At 36.0% G+C, this 25,096-nt stretch overlaps 2 protein-coding genes across 2 annotated transcripts; one reads left to right on the top strand and one right to left on the bottom strand.

Moving 5' to 3' along the window:
• Positions 1 to 17,481: 17,481 nt before the first annotated feature.
• LOC110107275 lies at positions 17,482 to 18,218 on the bottom strand. Its single transcript, XM_020837479.2, has 2 exons — positions 17,900 to 18,218; positions 17,482 to 17,785 (listed from the first exon to the last, which is right to left on the bottom strand). Exons 1-2 carry the CDS (start codon positions 18,022 to 18,024, stop codon positions 17,482 to 17,484), a joined length of 429 nt encoding a protein of 142 aa, XP_020693138.1. The 5' UTR covers positions 18,025 to 18,218.
• Positions 18,219 to 23,521: 5,303 nt separating this feature from the next.
• LOC110107239 (CASP-like protein 4C1) lies at positions 23,522 to 24,803 on the top strand. Its single transcript, XM_020837435.2, has 2 exons — positions 23,522 to 24,191; positions 24,268 to 24,803. The coding sequence occupies exons 1-2, from the start codon at positions 23,826 to 23,828 to the stop codon at positions 24,487 to 24,489; spliced, it is 588 nt and encodes a 195-aa protein (XP_020693094.1). The 5' UTR covers positions 23,522 to 23,825; the 3' UTR covers positions 24,490 to 24,803.
• Positions 24,804 to 25,096: the final 293 nt, after the last annotated feature.

The following is a 25,096-nucleotide window of genomic DNA, read 5'->3' as shown; positions in this document are numbered from 1 at the left end:
ACACAAAAATTTGTCCTCTAACTTTATATCAAAGAACATCCTTGTGTCCCCATCCTAATGGAACCAAATTAAAATCAGCGGAGCGTGGCTTTCCTTCGAGCACCAGAGACTGAATGCAGCGAAAGCAATTGAAAGCGCAAGCTGGGCTGACTGCATAACAGTTGCCGATGAACAGGAGCTGGGAGAGAGATTTTGTAACCGTGAGGAGAAAGAAAAGGGTAGGAAATTGTAACCACAAAAAGCGTGCTCGATTGAAGCAAAAATGGCTCACGACAAGTCGTCCCGGGCAGACTGTTATACATCACCGTGGCTGAGGAGATCGAAGATGCAAGCAGCATATGTGGCACGGTCGCGGGTGAGGGGGACGTTAGGAATCGATGCTCGCAGAGGTGGGGTTTCATTTTTTGACAGAATGTTACGGAGTGGCATTACAAATGTTAGGAAGTTATTTTAGGTGGTATTAATAAATATAAAAGTTTAAGTGTTGAATATTTATTTTTAATAATTTCAAGTGTTATTTATTTAAAATCCCTTAACTATTTATTGCACTAGTGTGTAAAAGTTTCATCTTGATCAAATATAAATGAGAATATTCATTAACCTAATCGAATTTACTTGAAAAAAGTATTTTCACAATATCAGAAGCAATGATGCAAAAGCTTTACAAAGACAAATAAATATTAAATCATTAAGAAATTCTTGCCGCCATTTAATATTAGGCTGTATTTTGAATGATCAATATTTTGAAAGAGAAGTCAAGACATCAGAACATGATTTATAATGACAAGAACATGGCTTATAACCTTGATCATAGACATTTTAAAATAAAAAAAGAACATGACTTATAAGCAACAAAATATTCCCTGACATTGATAAAATCTCAAAAGATTTTAATCCCTTATCTCTTCCAACATATATAATTTTATCACACATGCTCATTTTTCATCACATTATATTAATTAAAGTGAGCATGTGTCAAAACTACATAATTTTCTAAAATGGTAAACAACATAAATTTTTACACAGCAAAAATATACATTTTTAATAAATACACAAATTACCAAAGATTGTGTAGAATATTATTTAAAGATTTTAATTGAACTCTAATATAATTTTTTAGCATCCAGATGCTTTTTTATTCAATAAAAGCCTCATTAATTTTAAAATCCTAATTATAAAAATTTCAAAAATATTTAAAATGCTCCTAACCTTAATCTCTATAACATATAAAAAAAAGTTACGAGGTGAAAATTTTACCAATACAAAATTATACTTATTTTTCAGTAACTAAAATAAATTTTAATAAAAAAATCAACAAATATTAAGTATTTTTTAAAATTGAGATTAGCAATATGTGACATACCATGAGAAGAATAAATTTCTCAATTGAATCGATAGGATAAAACAACTTTAAGACCTCCAAAACCAAACTTTTTCTTTCCCTCTCCCCTCTTTTTCTCTTTTTTTTTTTTCCTTACATGTTCTCTGTTTTGGTAAAAACAAAAACGCAAAGCTTTTATAAAATTGTGGATTAGGATATTATAATAAAATATTAAATAATTATTCTAATTATTTAATTTTTTAAAAAATAAAATTATAAAAAAGAATAAAAAGCAGTAAGGAAATTCATCACCAATGATAGAATTTAGTTAAATAAAACAAATAGTATTTTAACTTTTAGAACATATAAACATAAAATATTACATCATAACACCTGAAGCTAATAAATTAAAACAAAACACATATGGAGATTGGAGATTCAATATAAATGATCATGAATATAAGCAACAAAATCAATTCTCTCAATTTAGCCACAGTCAATAAACTGCTTTGAAATTTAATTAGCAAGAGTTGTCTAGTGTCCCTTGTTGGGAAATAAATTGCCAAACAAATTCAGTGTGTTCTCCTATTTTGTGATCGAATGCTGCATTGAAAATAACATAACATCTCGGAAGACACGATATTCTACAATTGATTCAATAATATAATAAGGTTTTAGAAATATTATTGCTCTAATCAAACATGATCAATAGAACAAAATATCATCCTAAAAGATAAACATAATGTCCTGTGAAAGTATTTGAAAAGAGAAGAAGTTTTGAAGATTTGTCATTCTCGCAATCAAATACAATGACGATAATATCATATCATCTCGAGAGAAAAACACAATATTCAACGAAAGATTTGAAAGCAAGAATGAATTTTGAAAAATACGGCATCTCTACAATCAAATACGACAAAGAGTATCGTATCATTTCAACAAAATGATAACAACATTCTCCAAAGGCATTTGAAAATAGATATGAGTTTTGAAAATATTATCTATGTTCCCAAAGATCTTTCTGCTATCTTACGAGAGTAAGATATGATTTGTTTTATTCTGGAGTTGTCGGATCCCCATAAGAACAAGCCCCTATAGTTAATTACATCCCAAGATATTAAAGAGAAATTAATCTCCTGAGAATGCTCTCGATTAAAGTAGTGGCGAATATTTATAGGATTTCAAAGTATAAGGCATGTGATTAGAAACTTTGGATTTTTCAAAAGGGGATAGGTTCAAAATCACGTTATTTCTAGAGTCAAAGGAGAAATAGTAGGAAGCACTAGGATTCCGAGACCGCTGAGAAGTGCTCCAATCTATCATATAATTGGGTTTTAATGTTTTAGAATAAGATTTATTTTGTTCAAGTTGATCTTTTATTAGAAAATTGAGACTTATATTCCTAATCACCATATTAGGATAATGCCTAGGAAGTGAGGACTTATGATATATGAATCAAATTCACATTTGAGACAAGTCACTACAGGGTAGCGATTCAAATCTAATCTAATAAAATACAAAAGGCCTAGAAGGTCTGACTCTTATGAACTTAAAATCCCGTTTGGATATGACTGCCAGCTAAACTCCACCTAACGCTTTAAAATCTTGATGTCCGATCTTATGAAATGCAAGATAGGGTAGTTGCCTAGTGCCCCTATAGTTGTATTTTATATAAAGTAAGGAAGTTTTAATATGTAAATCACGGGGTTTGCAATGTCGGTCATAGTTTTGCTGGGTTCGAAAGTCATCCAAACAACAGCTTTTAGCTTGCTTCTTGATAGTTGTTTTATTGCATAAATAAATATTTCAGTTTTAAGTTTTAATCAAAAGTTATAACCAAATGTCTTTTATTTTATTTTGGATTTGAATTTGAAATTAATGATTTAAAATTTGTAATGAAAAGAAAATGATATATAACATAAAACATGCATAGTGAAAGAAAATAAAAGCAAACAGTATATGAAGATATGTAAGAAAATGTAAATAACCTAATCCCCTAACCTAGGGTCTAAGGTTACTAAAGTTAACATATAATGTATATTGGATGTTTAGTTAGATATAAATTTGAAAGATGAAAACTACCTTGCCTGGTGGGTATGACGCCCTCGATCAAGATCCCATGGTCATCCATTGTCACGGGTTCGTCAATGTCCTTAACCTACTGGTCGAGTGCCAACCTAACTATCCTTGTCAGTAACCATGGGTTCTCTCATCAAAGGGGACCTACTAGGCTAAGGGGTTGAGGAGACTTAATCCTAGGCTGACAATTGGGAGGTGCATAGTCTATGGATAGTGAACCTACATCTATAATTTCTAGCCTAGGGTGTCGACCTTATGTTATATGTATGCAAATAAAAGATGTTATAATAAACATAAACCTAGTGCCTAAGGCTTTTACCTATACTCCAACATCACCCACTGGAGTCATGGGTGAGGTTGATTTTATGTTTAATCATTCTAATTTGTAAACGTTTATTTGTTCCTCATCACAAATTAATATAAAATGGTCAACTTAATGTTCAATATTGGGAAGATGTGAGAAGGTTAAGAAGTGTAGTATCTGTTTGTTACATTCCTAAAATCCATCATTGTATAGCTTTTCGCCAACAAATTGCAGCCGTTGATGAATTATTGGTTATCGGAACAACAATGCACATTATATAGCTTTGTAAGCTTTGGCACTCAATTTGTTTCTTCAAATGATATAAACATGATATATTAAACTTAACAGTTAACCTCTTCAAATTTATAATAGACATATGCATTGAAATCAAAGTAGAAATACTTCAGAATTTATATCTGATAGCAAGATGCAATATTTCTTCTTGTTAGAGCTTAGTTTCACCAATCTGAAAACTTCTATTCATTTCTAACATTTGACAGTGGCTGTTCTCTTTTATATCCATTTACATATATTTCCTTTAAAAGATTTCTCTGTTAGTAAGAAAGTGGATCTTGCTATCATCATGATATATTTTCATTTTCTTAACATTCCGAATAAACAAATATTGCTAAGTGACTAGTCTAACGGAGAAGAGAGATGCAGCCGTCTAGTTTAGAAATGAATAAATGTGTAGTTGTCATTTAGAAAAATGTGTAGTTATGTCATATTGCCATCATCAGTTATCTAACTTACAAGGAAGAAAAGCCATACGAAATTAGTGTGAAATTTTATTCCTAGATAACCCATTTCATACCAAACCTGATGAGACATACACATACCAAACCTAATGGAATAAAAAAAATGCAACCACTTAGCATGGTAGAGAAGACATGAAGTTGATTGGTTTAGGAGAATCTTGCAGCCTTTGGACAGAAGTTTAACTTAAGAAGAGAATTTTTTTTTCACAAACAAGAGATTTCAGTTTAAGAAAGAGCGTCACTAAGAAGTTTTAGCATGCGAGAGAGAGCCAGAAGAGGGAGAGAGATAAATAAAATGAATCTGATAAGGACAACAGTAGAAGATTCCAGCACATTTATCAAACCCTCGCAGATCGACGGCCACGATTAGGAGCATTTATTTCTGAGTTATTTTATGATCATTAGTATTATTTTCATTATTTGTTTTAGTTGACCTTAGTACCCCTATGAAGGAACTTTAGCGAGTTGTAGCCTGGAGGGCATATGTGTATTTGAGTTTTATTCGTTGTAGAGGCCTATATATAGTGCCCATAATCTTTGTATTAGTTTTCAATGATTGCTTAATAAAATTTCAGATTTATTCTCTCGAGCTTGTGAGTTCTTGAGTAGCGAAGTCCCAAGGCGTGGGCAAAGCAATACCCACCAGTCGCAGAGGTGCTCCGGGCTCATGGTTCGACTTTGCCCGTACTTCAAGCCACCGACCACCCCCTCCCCTTGGTGCCTAGCCGCCGGCCTAATCTTCCCCACCGTCCCCTCCATTCTCCCCTTAACTGACCCTCTCCACCACCCCAAGCCGCTGGATAGCCCACCCCACCAGTCCAGCCGCCGGCCCCCACCCTCCAACCGTCGGTTCCCCTCCCTAGTCCTCCCTTAGCCACTGGCCTACCTTGCCCCAAAGTTTGAATTTCAAATTTCAAACTACTTTAATTATCATTCTAAAATAGCACATTAGTATTTAGGAAAGTATCTTTATTTGAATTCAATTAAATATTTGAATTCTAATTACTTTCCTATTGTTAAAACCCACTTAAGAAGCTTCCCTAATTCAATTTCAGTTTTGATTCAAATCTATAATTAACTCCTTTGGGCCCACATGCATTAAACCTTGACACCCCTCCCCATATGCCCCCCTACCTTCCTATTTTCCTCCCTAATCAATTTCCTAATTCAAATTAATTACTCCCTAAGCCACATAAGCCGTCGGCCCCCTCGACTATTTGGAGAATATTTTGGGAGTTCAAATCACCCCTTTCTTCCCTTGAAAATTCTAAAATAAATTTCAGATTTTCTAAAACCTCTTCACCACCTCCCTAGCCTTAAACCATAGCCTCCCTTCGCTTTATCCCTCCTCCACCCAAGCACCCCGGTCCGCTACCTCTCCTTCCTTCTCCCCTTGCTCACCGACAGCTCCTCCAAGGTTCACAATCATAAATACTCCCATGTTCTGGGATGGCCGATCTTGAAGTCGACCACGGATTTGTGTACAATTCTCAAGGGCAAATTGACATCCTTCAATCGCCCTTCTTTGATCCCGACTAGGAATTTGAAGATTATGTCGAAAACTACGTATATCGTATATTATTTCATCTCTCCGAGACGATTGACGAACAAAGACCATCCGAACAGTGGCAACTCATCGAACGTCCACATGTGCTTCCTTCTCCGGTGAATCTCCTATGGATCAAGACCATCGGTGTCATCACCCTCCTAGTGGCATCATTTGGTTTGCTAAAGATCTCTCTCCGCTAAAGCCCCTCATAGAGCGTGAGCGAGAAAGGGAACTCGAGGTGAAAACTCTTGATATTAACCTGTGGATTATTATTACATTACATTTTGCTTTATTGTATTTTCTAGTATTGTTTTGAATTGATCTGTATTCCTATAAGTATAACTGCATGCTAGAGGAATCACAACCTTAGAGGCCGTTCGTAGTCTTGTGCTAGACCTAGAAGAATCCAAGAACCATGCCCATTCGAAAGGCCAAGACTTCCGCTCGAACCCTTTTAAACCTTCCTCCAACCAAACCCAAAACAAATCACATGGTCCCACGATTGGTGGACCCACTGCTGGACAATTCCCACCCCATTATGACTTTAAAAACAAAACCCCTGAACGTGAGCGCCCAAAACCTTCGTGGGAACAAAATGTTTCAGATGTCATGGGTATGGACACACCGCTTCTCAATGTTCAAGCCCATATAAGGTAACCATGATTGAGGAAGTCATTGATGAGGAGGATGCATCGGATACCGAACTAGTTCATCACATTGATGACGAAAAAGACTTATTCTGGGAGGAAGACACTGCCGTAATACACTACCTACAGAAGATGGATCACCTAGACCTACAAGTTGTTAGATGTGCTTTTTTATCGAAACCTAAACTGAGTGATGATTGGCGTAGAACTTCCATCTTCCATTACTTTCACCATGATCAATGATAAGAACTGTAAGGTGATCATCGACAGTGGATGTTGTATTAATATTGTCTCATCTGCTATGATCACTAAGCTACACCTAAAAACAACTCCGCACCCGAACCCCTACAAGGTCGCTTGGATCAACTCGACCGCCTTTGAAGTGAAGGAGAGGAGCCTTATCTCCATTGAATTTATGGGATACAAGGAAAAGATATGGTGTGATGGTTTAACCATGGACGTTAGTCAGATCATCCTTGGCTGTCCTTGGCTTTTCGACAACGACGTTCATATCTACAGGAGATCAAACACCTGCATGTTTGAGCACGATGGTATGAAAATTAAGCTTTTGCCATCGCAACCTAAGCCCACAAAAGAGGAAGTGAAACCTACCCCCCTTAAACCCAGCATCAGTCTAAATCTCTTGACCGCCAAAGACCTGGACACTGAATTAGGATTAGGTTCACCTCTATACACCTTAGTAGCTCGGAAAGTAAGTACGGATCTGGAAGAACTTGTTCCATAAGAGGACCCCTCCTTGAAACCTTTGCTGACGTTTTCCCAAAAGATTTACCCAACCAACTCCCACCTCTAAGGGACATCCAACAATTTCATAAAGAGATAAGTGCCCCCCCCCCATTAATTACTCGCTAAGCCCCCTAAACCGCCGGGCCCCCTCCTTGACTATTTTGAGAATATTTTGGGAGTTTAAATCACCCCTTTCCTCACTTAGAAAATTCTAAAATAAATTTTAGATTTCTAAAACCTCTTAAATAAGCAAGCTTACAATAATTTTATTATTTCCTTACAATTCCTGGTGATTTCACATCAGAATCACCATTAATGTAAATTGATCTTTTATAAGAAATCTCTTGCTATTGGCTACCAGTATATCAGATTAAGTAATCAATGAGAATGAAACAATCGAGCATCCTCCAGTTCATACATATGGTATATGAGAATTTCTACAATTAATTTCAAAAGAATATGAACTATTTAGCAACTAACATAAACAAGTAAAATCTTTTTTCTTAAAAAGTTCAAATGAATGGTAATACCACTCTATCTTGGGTGTTTCCATAAAGTCTATGAGTTAGTTCTCATATCAACCATGAGTGACGAAAATTTCAAACAAGATTTACTAAGCAATTTATGAAATTAATGTATGTGGTGTTCATCATAACAGACTTTAATATTGAATCTAAGATAATGAAACATCTAAGATCCAATTATGCTGTAATGATTTGGGATTGATATAAGAAATCACCAAACACTTACAAGTTACAACCACAACTATCTTAGCAACTACTGTAATTCTTAGCCATTAACAATATGATATTATTTTTTCTTTTTTTTTTTTATCACCAAACATGAGATTATTAAGAATATAAGAGTCACTGTACAAACCAAATCACATGGTAACCTCATTTCATTTCTTTAAAAAAACAGGCCAGTAGCTTTAGAATGGTTCTTCACAAAGGTAAAACATATCTATGTATATATAAATGCATAAATCGGAAAAGGCTAACTTCTCTATTGAATGAGATTTTTCCCAAAATATGTTTTTCTTATTGTCATACTAAGAAGCTTATTTCTTTGTATAACTAATGCAATCCCTTATATGATGTAAAAGAGAGATGACAAGCCACATATATTTAGATAGAAAAGGGTTTGCTGCTAGTTATTAAAATAAACTCCAGCTATAACATATATCAGTCCAATAATGAACTTTAATTAAAAAAATAAATTACTGAATAATACAATTCCATTTCACTTAGTTAACTGTAGCCAATAAGGAATATATATGCAGCCATTTAGCTTTAGAAAATAAGAGACGTAGCATGGCTTAGTTGAGAAAGAAGTTGTGTAGTCATGTAGTTTAAATGGAAGGCATGCAAGGAGAGGTAAAAGGTATGCAAGAATCAAAGGGCCAGAAAAAAGAGAGAAGGAGACACGCACGCCATCATTCCCTCCTCTCTCACGCACGCAATCATGTCCGAATGGGGAAGATGTTTGGAACCGGCCTCCTTTATGCTCTAATGCCTTTAGGGGATGAAGACAATCTTATACCTCTTTATCTTAGGGTATTACAAGCACTTAAATGGCTGATTTGAGATATATAATCAAAAGTATAAATAAATTTATTTAAAATTCATTTAACTTAAATTTGTTCGAAATATAATGATTTTGCAGTGATTCGGTTTAGATCTAGCCAAGGCAGGTTAGATTGGGACAGTTATATTAAACTCAAATCGAGTTAATTTAACTCAAAAATGATTTGATGATGTCGATGGAATGTGTTTAATTAAAGTTAGCTTAGTTTTAATTAATTCGGGTTTGATTCAATTCAATTTAATTGGTCGACGATGGTATTGAGAGATAGCCTTGACCCACATAACTCAATTTAGCATGATTTTGATCAAACTGATTTTATTTTAAATTTAAAATACACTTAATTAAATAAATGGAAGCTGATTGAGATTATTTCAATATCAAATTTGAGTGTGAATTTGGTTAAGTTCAATTAGTGTCAACTTTATTTTTTGATTTAAATATTTGTTTTAAGTAACACTAATTTAATTCAAATTAAATTTGAAACGAACTAGCCAGCATTAATCAAAGTTATTGACGTCGGATTGGGTTCGGTTTGGTTTCTTGGTGTTGATTTAATTTTAATTAATTTAAAGTGTGTTAACTTAAGCCGAATGAGTTTGAGTCGACGCTATGTCATTCGGCGTCCACCTAAATGTACTCCTAGAGGTGACTTCTACACTACGGTAAAGGGCCCTAAATTTTAGGAGAATCCTAGGGGAAGATCGACCTCACCAAAAGTGAGGTCAACAACCCTTTATTTAATTTGTTTGTAAAGCCGGCATTAGAACTTTCAGGTTATAAAATTCATCAAAAATAAAGCATCTAACATGTTAACTTTATATTTAAGATCAAAGCAAAAAATAAACATGATTAAGTTATTGAAGTGGCAATAATAATAAAATGGCGAACTTAAACACTTAATAGGAAAAAGAAAGAACCATGAGATTAAGTTAAGAAAAATTATTTAAAAATGTAAATAGAAATATTCATAAAAAACATGAATAAAAGCTCGCATATATCGTGACAATGATGACAGTGATGATGAATTTTACCAAATAATAAATATATGTAGAAAAGAAAAAGGTAAATAAATGACAAGAAAAAAATCTGTAATATTAACTTGCACGCTTATCCCGAATGCATGGATCAAATCACATATAATTCATTAAAAAAAGAATTTGAAGATTTTTATATAATATGCAATGAATAATACTAGTTGAAATGAAATAAAAAATTTGGAACATAACCATTAGAGCAACCATATGCATTAGTAACCATACCACCCAACTCATATTATACTACCAATTTGGAGAATGAAACCAAATGCAATTCATAAATATTGCAAAATCTGAAATACTAGAAAGCGATTGTAAAAGATTAGTATGAAAATAAGTCTTAAATTAAAGGAGAATCATTCAAACAACATTGATCATCATAAACAAAGAACTTTTCTTTCACTCTAAGATTCTTTTACATATTTATAAATAAAGAACTAAGAACTAACCAAATCAATATCAATTAGATTATTTATGAATAGGAAGGCATTATATATATTATATTACACTTATAATAGCAATATTGAAATATTGAGGGAGCTTTACATAATGGTCATACAAGCATCAGACCAATAACTCGGTCTTGAAGAGTTAACCGTTAAAAAATAAATTTATTAAAGTGCCATTAAAAATTATATATTAATGAGAAGACATACAAAAAAGTAAGGATGTAAGCACCAACTGTGACAGCCAAGCACATCATAGTTGCTAACCAAGATGAAAGGAGAAGTTTTTAATAAACAAATGATTCAGAAAATGTTGAATCATCTTCACTCTTTATGATTATGGAAGTATTATAAGTTTCAAAACAAGAAATATTATCCAAGTATTAAAGAATATTAGCCAAAGAAATTAAGAAAGTACGTAACTTGGTTTGGCAACTCAAAAACAGAAGGCACTGGCAGGTGTATAGAAATAGGAACACCTCCAAACTATAGGAACTCTTGAGGAAGGTGGGGAAAATCATGTGAGCAGGTTGTTCCAATTAGGGCAAAACAAACAATTACAACATGGGAATGCAAACTTAATTGAGGAGGTAAAACGAAATAACTAACCTCATGTCCAGGAGAGGTGATATGATATATTAAAAAATTGTGAAGCAGCAACTGGAGTAAAAGCAATCCTTGAAAGCATGACATAGCTCGAAAAAAACCATAAAAAATAGGTAAAAATTCCTTCCTAACTTATTCAATCATTGGGCATGAATGCAACTTCTTCAATAAATTAATTCTGACACAGTTCATGGGTTATGAAACATATACGAATGAGTTGTACTTTTTAAATGAAACATAAAGTCGTTGACGAGTAGTATGTAATCATCAAAGTAATGCAATAGATTAATTGAATTGTAATTTCAGGTAATTCCTGAATTTGCACGAAGCTTTGCATATGTCATTTTTGCGTTTAGAAGAAAAACAAATAATTCTATTTCTACACAAAAGAAGTGAAATCCAGGATACATTGAAGCAAATAAAGTATAACTGGTGTAGGGCTACAATACTTTTGAATGTATGCGTTAAGAACTTGTACGATTTTGATAAGAACAATTACGATTAAGACTATTAGCAATCAAAACGATAAAATAAAATGTAAGAGGGGTAGCTACGCTTAGGCCAAATCACATGCCAAACACTTGAATTATCAAAATAACTTAGAATCTCAACAACATGCTAAGTAGTTTTCAATAAAATCTCTAATCTAACAATAAGATAGCAACATAGAAAATGCACTCAATCCTACGTTTACTAAGTAGAGGCAGAAGGCGAAGCACGGCTCCTTGTGACTTGATCATCACCTACAAGATTAATGGATTAGGAAATTAAATGAAAAGGGGAAGAAGTTCACCCTTGGGATGGTTCAAAAATGATTTGCCATTGGACGTTGGCAAGTTGCTCGTCAATTGCCTCTGAAAGCGTGAAGATGATGCGGTCCACGTACTCTTTAATGGAAAAATCAACTTCCGGGTTGAAATCAAAGAAGGTGGAGCAGAGGATGTTGACGTTGCCTTGTTCGTCGTAAGTGAATCCATCGTCAAGCTCCGGATCGGCCATTCATTGGCTTTGAAAGAATGATGCGTAGACAAAGATCAATGTCGATCCCTTGAAGCTCCACTAGAGAGAGAAGTTTCTCTCAAAAAAAATTGAAGGGGAGAGGAGGGGATGGCCGGCCAAGGAAGGAGGGAGGGGGAATTAAATTTGGTTCAGATTTTGGAGAAGGAAAGTGATTCAAGCAATTCCCTAATTAATCCCTTGATTGGGAGAAATTAAGAAAGGGGGAAAGAGAGAGGGGTGGCGGCAATAGAGGGTTGGGGGGGGGAGGGGATTTAATTTAATTCCAAAGAGGAGAGATGATCTTTGGAAGGAAATTAAATAGGTAGGGATATGGGGGATTTTGGCCAAAGAGGGGAGGGAGTTTGAATTGTTTCCAGGAGGGGAGGTGGGCTTTTAGGAAATAATTCCTAATTCAAAGCCATAGGGAGTAGACGGCTATAGAGGGACGGAGGGGTTTAATGAGGCATTCAATGCTTAAATTACTAAATTAAGTTTGGAAAGAAAGATCTCATCCTATCTTAATTCAAAATTTAAATAGGATATGATTACATAAGTTTCTTAAAATAGGATTTATAAATTAGGTAACTATTTCAAATTCAAATTGATTTGAATTTGATCATTAATAGAGTTACCAAAATTATGAAATCTAATTTAGGAAAGACTTGGTGGCAAGTGGAGATGGGGGAAGCCAAGGGGATGGGTCGGCGGTGGAGCTTGGCCGTGGATGGGGTGGGGTTGGATCTAGGCGGCCGGTGGTGTGGGAATTTAGGTGGCCGCCGACTTAGGGACTCGAGAAGACCTTGGGCCAGCAGCTAGGGGATTAAGGAAAGAGGACGAAGAGATAGTGAAGAAGAACCACGAACCCAGCCGTCTCCAAGGTAGGTGGGTGATCTGATTTCCCTCTCCTAGTGGTTTCTCTCCCAAGCACTCTCAAGATCTTACAAAGAACTCAAGCAATGAAAAATTTTTATCATTTCATTCATTAAACATGAAAAGAGAACATAAGGACTATATATAGTCTCATACAAAGGACTCGAAAATAAAAGACGAACATGCCCTTTGGGCTTATAAATAACCTTCCTTAAGTAAGGGATAAAAGGGGAAAAAATATCAAAACAAATACAACATAAAATAACAAAACAAATACATTATAAAATACATAATATGACTCAGAAATACATCGACTCAATCGTGGCCGTAGATTGACGTCTACGTCTCTGATAGACTTTCTAAGCTCCAATGTCCCCATCATTTTCCCGGTGTGGGAAGAAGCTCGACTCCATCGAGTAAGCGTCCCGGGTGCTCTCATAAATTTCTAATACGTCGGGGTCAATCTGCTGCATCTCCTCGCGATCCAACCACGTATCCTCTGACTCAGCCTTGCCTCTCCACCTGATCAAGTACCTCCATCATCCACATTCCCTTGTGGAGATGATCTCATCACTCAGAATCGTGTCAACCTTCTTTGCCATGGGTGATTTGGGAATGTTTGGGAGTGGAGATAGGTTTGGGCTCCCACATGGTAGGGTCACACAAGGCTGTTGTATGAGTGGATTTGATGGGTTGAAATCAGGACCTTCATATGCAACTAGATCTTTTATGTTAGGGGATTGATGTTGAATTCTGCAGGCAGATCTACTACATAAGCATTATCATTGATTTTCTTAATTATCTTGAATGGTCCAGTACTTTTAGCATGCAACTTCTTAATTGTTCCCTGCGGGAACCATTCCAGACGAATTTGCACCATCATGGACTCACCAACCTCAAAAGTTTTAAATTTTCGTTTAAGATTGGCATACAATTTATAATCATTATTGCTCTTTTCAATTTGTCGTGTAATTTCTTTATAAAGTTCATGCATATGTGATGCAAATGATGATGCAGACTCAGAAATCTCATACCTATAGCACATGAGTATGAGGTCTAGTGGTTGTCTAGGTTTGAACACATAAACAATTTCAGGACTTAGGCCAGTGGTTCGGTTCAAATAATTATTATAGGCAAACTCAACTGTGGGGAGAATGGAATCCCAATCCTTAATATGCTCGCTTACCAGGGATCGTAACATATTGCCTAAGCTCCTATTGACTACCTCAATTTGACCATCAGTTTGTGGATGAAAGGCTGTGGAGAATTGCAATTTAGTGCCCAATTTCATCCAAAGGGTTTTCCAAAAATAGCAGGTGAATTTAACATCCCTATCCGATACAATGGTCTTGGGTAACCCATGTAAGCGGACGACCTCGTTGAAATAGAGTTTAGCAATGTGGGAGGCGTTAGATGTTTTGGAGCAAGGTAGGAAATGGGCCATTTTGGAGAATTGATCTACTACAACACATATGGCGTCATTCATATGGATAATCTTGGGCAGACCGCAGACCTAAGATAAAGTTCATGCTAACGTCCTGCCACGAACAACTGGGGACAGGCAGAGGGGAGAGGTGTAAAGACCAGTGTTTTGCTTGCGGTGTTTGGCTAGCTCCATCCTACCGACATCCCTCTTTAGACTGGGCCAATAAAAATGATACTCCACGGCTTCTATCGTCTTATCTCGACCAAAGTGCCCAGCGAGGCCGCCGACGTGGAGTTCCTGAACAAGAAATTCCCAGGGAGGTGCTAGGGATGCAAAGCTTTTGAGCTTTGAAGAGATGACCATCCTCCATAAGGAAATCGTTCACAAGGTGTGTGCTGCCCGTGGACAGGAGAGAGTAAGTCTCCTTGAAGTCGGGGCATTCCAAATAGTCCCTCTTTATTGGGTCAAAACCCACGACTTCGGCTCTCATCTCAGTGGTAGTCATCATACGACGACTGAGAGCATCAGCAGCTTTATTCTCAACTCCCGCCTTATGTCTAAGGTATAAGTGTACTCCTGACAGAATTCTACCCATCGATCGTGACATGCATTCAACATCTTTGAGAGTTGATAAAACCAATGTTTAAAATTGCGTATTCGGGTATTGAGGCGTTTGTAAGTATGTGAGCATGCATATGTATGCATGTACATATAAATACTTGTAAGTATGCATGCACATATGCACATATTCATGTGATACCTGCTAGAAAATGTGGAAGATAAGAATTCTCATTTTAACATTGCCCAAAGATTAACATACGCAGAGATAAGAAAAGTTAATAGGGGAGAACGAAAATTCTATGTAAAATTTCTAAAAATGCTTTGAGATTCATGATGAACATTAAATCTTTCAAGAGACATCAAAGAATAACAATTTAGTAATTTTAATTAAAATAATCAAATACACAATTAGAGGATTATATATTAATTTTCTTGATCATAAATCATTTTTTATATATCTAGAAGTTTTAATGATCACATGTATGTAGGGTTCAAAGATCATTTAACCCCTCAAATATTATTGTAAAAATTTTAACTATATTTTAAATTATTGATTTAAGCTCATTTGGGCTTGAATAAAAAATGCAGCCAAGTTCATTTTGTCAAAACTTCTCGTTTAGATTGTATTACTAAAATCAAAATTTGAATATTCGTTATTGCATCCTGGAATATTCACGGCGATAGAGAAATATAAAATTTAATGTCTTAACTTTATATAAAAATCCAACACAAAATCAAATTAAAGAGATGGTGTAGCGTTCATAAGAGACATCAAAATTTTACATAGAAACCCCTGAAATGGGGGGAAAATTATGAGGTCTAATCCAATTTGAATGAATCCCTAGTATTCACAGTCAATTACAAATGAGGCCCTTCCTTGGGAGGAAGGCATGGAGGGCCTTTGTTTGATGTAACAAATATATATCATATAGAGTGCATTACAAAGTAGAAATTGAAGAATCAGTATTGCCATGTTGGTTTAGTTAGCATGACCATTGTCGACGGAAGACTAAGGTCGGAAAAATCGTAGTTGGGTGATGGTGGTCAGAAGAACCGTAGTTCGTGGATGACGGTGGTCAGAAGAACCATAGTCGACTGGCGATAGTGGTGAAAAAGACGGTTGTACGACGACGGAGGTCTGAAAGATAATAGTTGGCAGGCGACAATGGTTAGAAAGACCATTGTATGATGACAAAGGTAGGAAAGATCGTTGTCAACAAGCGACAGTGATTAGAAAGATCATAGTCTAGTGATGGAGGTCAGAAAGACAGTAGTTGGTAGGCGACGGTGATTAGAAAGATCATGGTCGGCGGGCGACAATGGTCAGAATGGTCATTGTCTCGACGGAGGTCAAAAAGTTCGTAGTCAGCGGGCGATTGTGATTAGGAAGACTGTTAACTAGTGATGAAAATCGGAAAGACCGTAGTCTGGCGACGGAAGTTGGAAGGAACATAGTCTAAGAGTGACAGTGATCATAAAGATCATTGTCTGGTGACGAAGGTCAGCATAACTGGTGATAGTCATTGGTCCTATGTAAATCCAACTTCAATACATGGCCAGGCAGAATTACAGCATAAGTCGGTGGCCATGCGGAAGTCCGACATCAGTTAATGGCCTGGCGGAAGTTCAACGATAGTCCGATGATTGTCGATGGTTCGACATAAGTCCGACGGAATTCCAGACGGTGGTCGAGGAAGGACTTGGTGGCAAGAGAGATCTCAAATTTCTCTTCCTTTTTCTGCTCCTTCTCATCGTCCCCTTTTTATGAAGAATAGATGGGGAGAGTCTATTTATAATTTTTTGAGGGTGGCATGGCTAGTAAATAGTGGAAAGATTAAGAATATGTTAAGAGTGTTTCAGATGAATGACCAATATTGATCCCTTGATCCTGGATCATTTACTAGGCATTTGAATGTTTTAGTAATATTATAATTTGGCAATCTGGGGCACATTGAATTCGTCTTGTCGGCCGCTCGATCCGACTAGAAGCATGTCACTTTGGAAATCATATGGTCATCCAACTTATAGTTTGAAACTTCTAAATTCACTTAAACCGTTGATTTGGACCCATTTGGAGTCATGAGTTGAATTTGGTGTCATTAAGTTCGTCTTTTTGAGATGTTTAATTCAACTATAAGTTTATTGAAATCAGAATTTGCATGGTCCCGAATTTAATTTCAGAAGTTTTCAATTTGATTTTGCTTCGAGATTCATGCCCAATCAAGATAACTTTTTGATGATTTATCAATCTTAATATTAATTTTTAAAAAAAATTGTAATAAAGACATTAAAACAAGATCAAGGGATCTTTGTTGACCTATTGATGATCATATTTTGTGTATATAAACATAATTAATTTTTTTTTTATCAAACTGCACATTATTGAATAAAAGTTTATGTATGTTCGACCTATAAAATAAATCTGATTAAAACTAGTCAAACATAACCGCACACATAAAACTTATTTAACAGATCTATCAAACTCGAGCAGAGAAATCGGAGATCTTTTATTCCTGAACCACAACACTACAAAAGTCTCGTGGTCGGTTAATGAGAAGAACTGGGCTCCTTAACATAGCTTCCAAGGCGCACAACAATGCCATCGATATCTCGAACATAGCCGACCCTCTGCCCCCACTCCTTGTCCTCCGGCGGGCTCACCGGCACTGCGCCGCTCTCCACCGCCGTCTTGTAAGCGGCGTCCACGTCCGCGAAGGCGAAGCAGACTTCGACCTGCTGCCTCTCTTTCGGCCCGACCGGCTTCTGCACCGAACCGCTCTTCTCGTCAGTCTCTCTTTGGTGCTCCGGCGTGAAAGCTATTGTCGTATGCCCGCTCTCCAACTCTCCCCATCTAAAACTCGCAATATTTCAGTTAGGAAATGAAATTATCTCACAGAAACTTAAGATAAAAGAATGAATTGGCTCCGAAGTTCCCAAAAAAAAAAAATCTTCACAAGCTGATCACCTGTGCGATTGGTCGAGGCGACGAACGTTGTAGCCGAAGGCTTTGGCGTAGAAAGCCACCGATTTGGCCACATCTTTGACGTACACAACAGTGTAGGCGTAGGCAGGGTTGAGGTTGGAAGCCATGAGAGGAATTTGTTGTTAATGAACAGCGAATGTGAAGAGGGTTTACGCAGAGAAAAAAAATGGGAAAATATTGCGATGTTGAAAGGGGGATGAAGAGGCAAATATATATATATTCTAAGCTATTGAGAAGAGTGCTGAAGGGAGAAGAGCAGAGGTGGCGAACATGCAAAGCGGGGGTAGCGCCACAGGCTTCCACGTTCGCTGGTAAGGTGTAGCTCTCTCCTAAGAAGTAAAGAAACAGAGCGATACTGAATCAATAAAATACATATTTTTTTTGTTAGTTTGATATTAATTAGGCAAAATTTGAAGAAGAATCTTTGTCAAAGTTTTAAATTATGTGAAGGAGCAAAATTATATAAAAATTTAAGAAGAAATAAATTAGTAAAACAATTTAGCTAGTTTGCTAGTTTGGCTAATTCTGAAGACACCAAATAATTTGATTAATTCTATCCTTATTTTCACTAATCATTATTAGCAATATCATTAGTTGATTAAGGATGCATTAAAAAAATTAAAACTAGGTTAACAGACGATAAACTCTCTGCTTAAAGGATCATTAGTGAAAAAATGGCCCTTTTAACGGGCAATTTTGCTCTAGCTCAAATATTTTTTTAAAAAATTATTTTTATTATTTATTTAATTTATTATTAAATAGTAAGTTATTCATGTTTTATATCATTTTAAATTGTTCATTGATCAATTTATGTTAGTTAGCTTTAAAGAAAATACTACTTAAATTAGGTAGGTTGTATTTTTATCGCTTAAGTCTGGTGCTCACTTAATGTTATTAAAATTCTTTTTTCCTCAAAAAATTAGGACAAACTAAATTTAAACAACAAAAATTTATATTAAATTTATGAACTCATAAGCAACATTCCAACAACAACCAAAATCGTACGGTTCTAGTTTGACTTATTTGCTTCTTAAAATTTTTATAAAGTTAGACAAATAGTTTGACTAGTTTGCTTCTTCTTAAATTTTTATAAAATTTTACTCCTTCGCATAATTTAAACTTTGCCCAAGATTCTTCTTAAATTTTTGCCTATTAATTAACATACAAGAAAAAACAAATTAAAATGTTATTAAAATTTTTTTCTGGTAATTGCGGGCAAAGCCCTTGTATTAATCAACAAGAAGAGTTACAAATGAGCTGCTATATAAGAGAAAATTGAAGATGAGCAGCTACCAAAACATGAAGAAGCTCATCATCCAAAACGCAATAAGAAGACTGTAAAAGAGCTTTGATTCAAAAGAGAATTATTAGGCTTACAGCAGAATGTGAAGGAAAATACAAAGGTCAAAAGCATAAATGTCTGGACTTAGAAATTTGAAAGTTAATATCAGCATTTTAAAGCAACAGACACCCCTGGTTGCCCAGAGACCATCCAAGAGGTAGAAATTTGAATTGATGAGATGATCATCATCATCCAAGACAAATCAAAATCCTTTAAGAATTGAACAGCTTCATCAGATTTTTGCTTGAGAAAAGGCAGCCCGATAGATTCGGCCAAAAGAAACCATCCCCTCCAAATTCAAAGAAAAAAGAACCTCCTCCAGAAAGGGACTTTTAAAAGACAAAAACCCTAAAAGGAACTCATTGCCATACAATAACCACTAAAAAAGATCTCCAGTAATGACAAATTGTTTTTATAGTATCCCAATATTTCTAGGTTGAAAGTTTTCGGTCAACCGCTCTCTTATATGATAGCACAAAGTAGCTCCATAAGAAATACGTAGAACAACATGCAATTAGAAAGTAATAATTTTTTTTATCTTTCACCGTGAAAGTCCTTTCCTCCACAAATTCCAAGTCTTGAGAGAGATTTGGTCTCATAAAGAATTTGTCTTAAGAAGGTATAAACTTTTGAAGAATAGCAAAAGAGCAATCACATTAAAAAAGAAGATGCATTTTAGTTTCATAATTGACAAAGCAAAAGGGACAAATTAAATCAATGGTGACATTCCTTTTCATTAATTCATCTTCAGTTTTAAGACCTTTAATAACCAGCCAGACAAATACAGAATATTTCAACGCATGATGCTTATGCCAAACATATTTAGGCCAACAGAGTATGTTCTCCTCTTTGAAGAAATCATAAATGAAGGTAGCAGAATAGATTTTCTTTTTATCCTATCAAGAGATAGTGCCAGTTTGATTAGTGACAATAGGAATGGTATTTAAAACAAAACTTAAAGACCCATCTAAAGTATCAGGCAAATTCCCTAATCATCCAACTGATGCAAAATCTGTTGGAATGTGTAGCCATCACCTGATCAAACTTTTTATATATAAACTATACTAGTCCTGATCAAACTGTGTATGTTTGAAAAGCTAGAAAAGTGCTATGTTGCCCACCCATAGCCCAAAAAGTCTTTGATATGTTAGCACTAAGAGAAAGAGAGTGAGAAATTAAGCTTAATAACTCCATGGATTGCACTGATCAATCCCTGTTATGCAAACTCAGTGTGTCAAATATTTAGGCTTCGTTTGATACGGTTTTTTTATTGTTTCTTAAAGGAGTTTTCTAGTATAAAAATTAAAAAAAATTATACTAAAAAGCTGCTTTAAGAAGCAGTAAGAAAGCCGTCCCAAATGAATTTTTTTTTTTTTGGCTGTCGGCAGGAAATGTAGTTGACTCTTGCAAAAACTTCTTTATATGAGAGAGGAAAAGTTTATATATGGATCATTGTGGAAGGAAAGTTCTTTGATCGGCTTCAAAGAGACACCACTCAAGCTAACATTGTTATTTTAATTTACTTTAAATCCCTTAGAAGATCTGGGTTTCTACAACATTTAATCCTTACTAAACATAAAATGAGAATCAGAAAATGAGAATCATACGAGAGAATTTTATGGGACTATGAATACTCTAATAAGCAATTTGTTAGAAATTCTTTATTGTTCATTATAATCTAATTTGACTTGATTTCAAATGAAATTGTAATATATTATTATCAAAAAATACAAAATAGAATATCCATCTTGTAATATAATAAATTTTCCCACCCCCTAAGATGCCTTTTTAACAGAAATTGAAAATTGAAAAGTATACTTAGTTATTTTGTTTTGTACTAAGATGTTCAATATTCTTTTCTTTGCTGAAAATTAATTTGATCAGCCGAAAATATTTTTAGGAATGAATAAAAAGTTGAGGGAAGTTTTTTTAAAAATTAAATTGGCTCCACTATAGAAATCAATTTTTTAATACAAATATTTTTTCAAAGTAAAAAAAATAGTTATCAAATATAAATTATGGTTGCAATCTAAAAAACAAGATAGTAAGAAAGCTATTCCAAATAAAACCTAAATTTAGTATCATCCAAGCTCTGATTTTAATTAATTTGCTGTAAAACTGAACGGCAAACAGAAAAATTATTGATGCTACAAGTGATATGTTCCAAGTCAAAACGAATAATATTCAATTACTTACAGCATATTTGAAAGCTTCATAATATGAATTGAAAACTAAACAATATTCAAATCTTATATGATTACAATCACATCGAGCTAATCAACTCGACGAGTTTAATGAACTCAATGTCATTCAACATTAAAATACTAAAAATTTGAATAAATGATTTATGATCATGATGATCAATATAGATCGATCGATGAAGTGTTTCAGATTATAATCAAATTTATCAAAAGGTCCTTCTAACAAAATTATAAATATGACTCCATTTTGTCTATGTAGTGGAGTTTCTATAACTTAGAGAGCTAAAGAACTTTGTTGCATTTTTCAACAATCATAAGTTGTTTTGTAAAAAGTGTTTAATTCACATTTTATAAAGGATTCAAGGCAACAATCTCAAACTCCTATGATGTGGGACTAAAAAAATTGCATGAATTATCTAGAATGTGAATTTGGACTTATTTGGGCTCAGTTGGACTACAAATTTGGATAATATGTATTATAAATTTGCTATAATATATATTATAATAGTTATAATATAAATTTTTAATATTATGAATTTATAATGTATAAATTTTTATTACTTATACATCATAAAAAATTATCTTGATCGGGCATGAATCTCGAGGCAATATCAAGTTGGAAACTTTTGAAATTAAAATTGGGACAATCCAAACTCTAATTTCAACAAACTTATATTCTAACTGAATGTCTCGAAAATACAAACCCAACGACACCAAATTTGACTCAATCCGAGACCAAATGGGTCCAAATCAAGGATCTAAAGAATTGTTAGAAGATTCAAACCATAATTTGGATTACCAAATGGTTTCCAAACGTGACATTCTTATAATCGAAGCAACCTAGCGAGGCGAATGCAACAAGCTCAAGATCACGGAATTCCAACATCACTAAGACCTTCAAATGACTAGCAAATGGTCCACAATAAAGGGATTCAACATCGGCCGTCCATCCAAACCACTCCCCATTTACCCTTGATCATTCTCATATTTACGGGTCAAGACACTCTATGAAATCTATAAATAGACCCCTCTTTCCTCTTGAAAAGAGACCCTCGAAGCCTAAGCAATAGAGCAAAAGAGAGATTGGAGATTGCTCTTGCCCATAGCTCCTCCTTGACTATTGTCCGGAGTTCCGCAGGACCACCACTTGACGTCGAAGTTCTGTCGGACCACCACCTGAGGCCTGGAGTTCTGTCGGACCACAACCTGAGGCCTGGAGTTCCGTCGGACCACCACCTGAAACCCGGAGTTCTGGCGGACCACCACTTGAGGCCCAGAGTTGTATCGGACCACAATTTGAGGCCCGAAGTTCCACCAGACCAGCATATGAGGCCCGAAGTTCTCTGTATGTGAGCTAGATATCCGTACAGACAGGTCGAACCTTAACCTCTCATTCTTCTGGTTCTTTGTCTGATCCAACTTTCACAACCTTGATTATAACAACCAATGTTAGACACAATTAAAGAGTGCGGGGTAACTTTCAATTTTCCTCATAAAAAAATGAAATCAACTTAGCCTGTAAATGTGTATCATTGTGGCATGGCAACTATGTTCTAAAAGTGACAGTAAGCCTAAGGAGAAGAAGAATTTGTCCTCAATACAATATGAAAGCCACCTTTTCATATGTAAAGTAGTACCATAGTTAAATTCCTCCCAGAGACTAGAGACCTTCATGATAGATGACTTCTAAATTGACCTATATCGTTAAAATAATAACAATCAATCAAATTTGGAGTTTGGATTATTTTACCAAAGAATATCAAACAAAAAAACAGAACAGAACAGAAAGCTAAGGTTACAAAGGAACTTTGCGGCAAATAAGGTAAAGCGCTGCTAATCGTCACCGGGGCTAATCGTCACCGGGGGTAATCGATAAGCAGAGCATTAAATGACGCGGCTCCTATTTTTTTAACAAATAACTCGGCCGCCGGACGGTGACGGCCCCACCGCGCTGCACCGCACCCCAGACTTTTGCGTGTTCTACCGTCGCAAAGCCGCGCCTTTTCACACCCCAAACCAAACCCTCATTCTTTATTCGCCCTTTTCTTCTTCTTCTTCCTTCCAGCGAAGGAAGCCTACACAGAGATTGAAGAAAGATAGGAGAAGAATAAATTGATGAACAAAGCCCCACCTGGTTATTTATTATCCGTCCCTTCCTCCCACCTTTCACACGCGGACAGCGAGGGGAAAGAAGAAATAAATAGCCCTTCACATCTCTCGCTTGTCTCGTGACTCCAACAACGACCCCTTAAACCAAATCAAAAAACCTTCTTTGCTGATACTCTCCCTTTTCTTTTTCCTTCCCAAACCCGCAACCATAAGCTTCTCGCTTTCACATGACTTCTTCCCCTCTACGCCGCCTACGATGCCATCTCCTCTCCGCAACGGCGACCTCCGGTCCCCAGCCGTCGTCCACCACCGCCAGATTCCATTCCAATCGACTGTTTCAGAGCAGAAGCTTCGCCGTCTCAACGCTCTTATCCTCCTCCTCCGCTTTGCTGCATTCTGCTTCTCACTTGCAGCCGCAATATTCATGGCCTCCAACTCCTCTCGCTCCCAAGGCTCTCCTTCCTGGCTGCACTTCCCCAGTTTCCGCTTCGTCCTGGCAGCCAACTCGATCGTTTCCATCTACTGCCTCTTCGAGATGTCTGCTTCTGTTTGGGAGATCCTGAAGGGCGAAACCCTCCTTCCCGAGCCGGTGCAGCTCTGGTTCGATTTCAGCCACGATCAGGTATGTTCCTTGAATTTTTTTAAGATTTTGGGCATCAAATCTGGTTTTCTGATTAGTTTGTGGGAATGCGCATCAGGTGTTTGCGTATATGCTTCTTGCCGCTGAGGCGACGGGGACAGGGGTGGCAAGGGATTTGCATGGCCATGGCTCTTGCGACGCCGCCGGTGCCTTCTGCGTGCAGGCTTACATCTCCGTCGCGCTTGGTTTTGGAGGTTTTGCATTCCTCGCGCTCTCTGCCCTTCTTTCCGGCTTCCGAGTCGCCTGCTTCGTCATCACTGGCTCTCGTTTCCATCTCTAAATCGAAGAACTCCATCGAAAAGGCAAACCTTTATCTATCTCTACTTTTCGAGCACGCTCTCCTCCTTCCTCTGTCTACCGAGCTGAGGAGAGCGTGTTCCTCGAAAAGCGTCTTTCTTCATTTTTTTATTTTCCTTTTTGGTTCTCGGAGAGACCTTTTGTTTGTGACACTATGTAAACTAGGAGCTTGTCTGATCTTTCAATATGATACTAAGGTTGCATAAACTGTTTTTTTCTTTCTCGGCTACAAATTTGAAGATAAAACGATATGTAAATTGCTCTAAATTGTACTGAAGTGAATCTTTTGATTTGGTATTTTCGTATCGTTCACTGTTTCTTAGAGTAATTTATTAGTCTTGCTCTGTTGGAGATGGGAGTCTATTGCCACGGTTGAAATCTAGAAGACTCAGACTTGGTTGTTTGCAAGGTGTTTGATTCTTTGTCTAACCGGGGAATTGTGTGAGTCAATGACAGCTCTCCATGTGAAAACAATATTTTTGTATTGTACTGACCCTAAAAAATAATTTAGTAAATTTGTATAAAAATAATAGTCGTCGGCCCCTCTGTGGAGAAAAATATTTGATGTAGTTTTTTATATTTCAATTACT

The sequence above is a fragment of the Dendrobium catenatum genome, unplaced genomic scaffold (genome assembly GCF_001605985.2).
Source record: "Dendrobium catenatum unplaced genomic scaffold, ASM160598v2 fragScaff_scaffold_43, whole genome shotgun sequence".
NCBI lineage: Eukaryota > Viridiplantae > Streptophyta > Magnoliopsida > Asparagales > Orchidaceae > Dendrobium > Dendrobium catenatum.
Note: the sequence above shows the minus strand (reverse complement) of the source record. Positions and strands in the feature narration are given on the sequence as shown.

Bases quoted from the DNA above. Each gene is read 5' to 3' on its own strand.
- LOC110107275 (XM_020837479.2), bottom strand. From the start codon at position 18,024: ATGGCTTCCAACCTCAACCCTGCCTACGCCTACACTGTTGTGTACGTC. The intron at 17,786-17,899 runs GTGATCAGCTTG...TGCGAGTTTTAG, and splicing joins CGCCTCGACCAATCGCACAG to ATGGGGAGAGTTGGAGAGCG.
- LOC110107239 (XM_020837435.2), top strand. From the start codon at position 23,826: ATGCCATCTCCTCTCCGCAACGGCGACCTCCGGTCCCCAGCCGTCGTC. The intron at 24,192-24,267 runs GTATGTTCCTTG...AATGCGCATCAG, and splicing joins TCGATTTCAGCCACGATCAG to GTGTTTGCGTATATGCTTCT.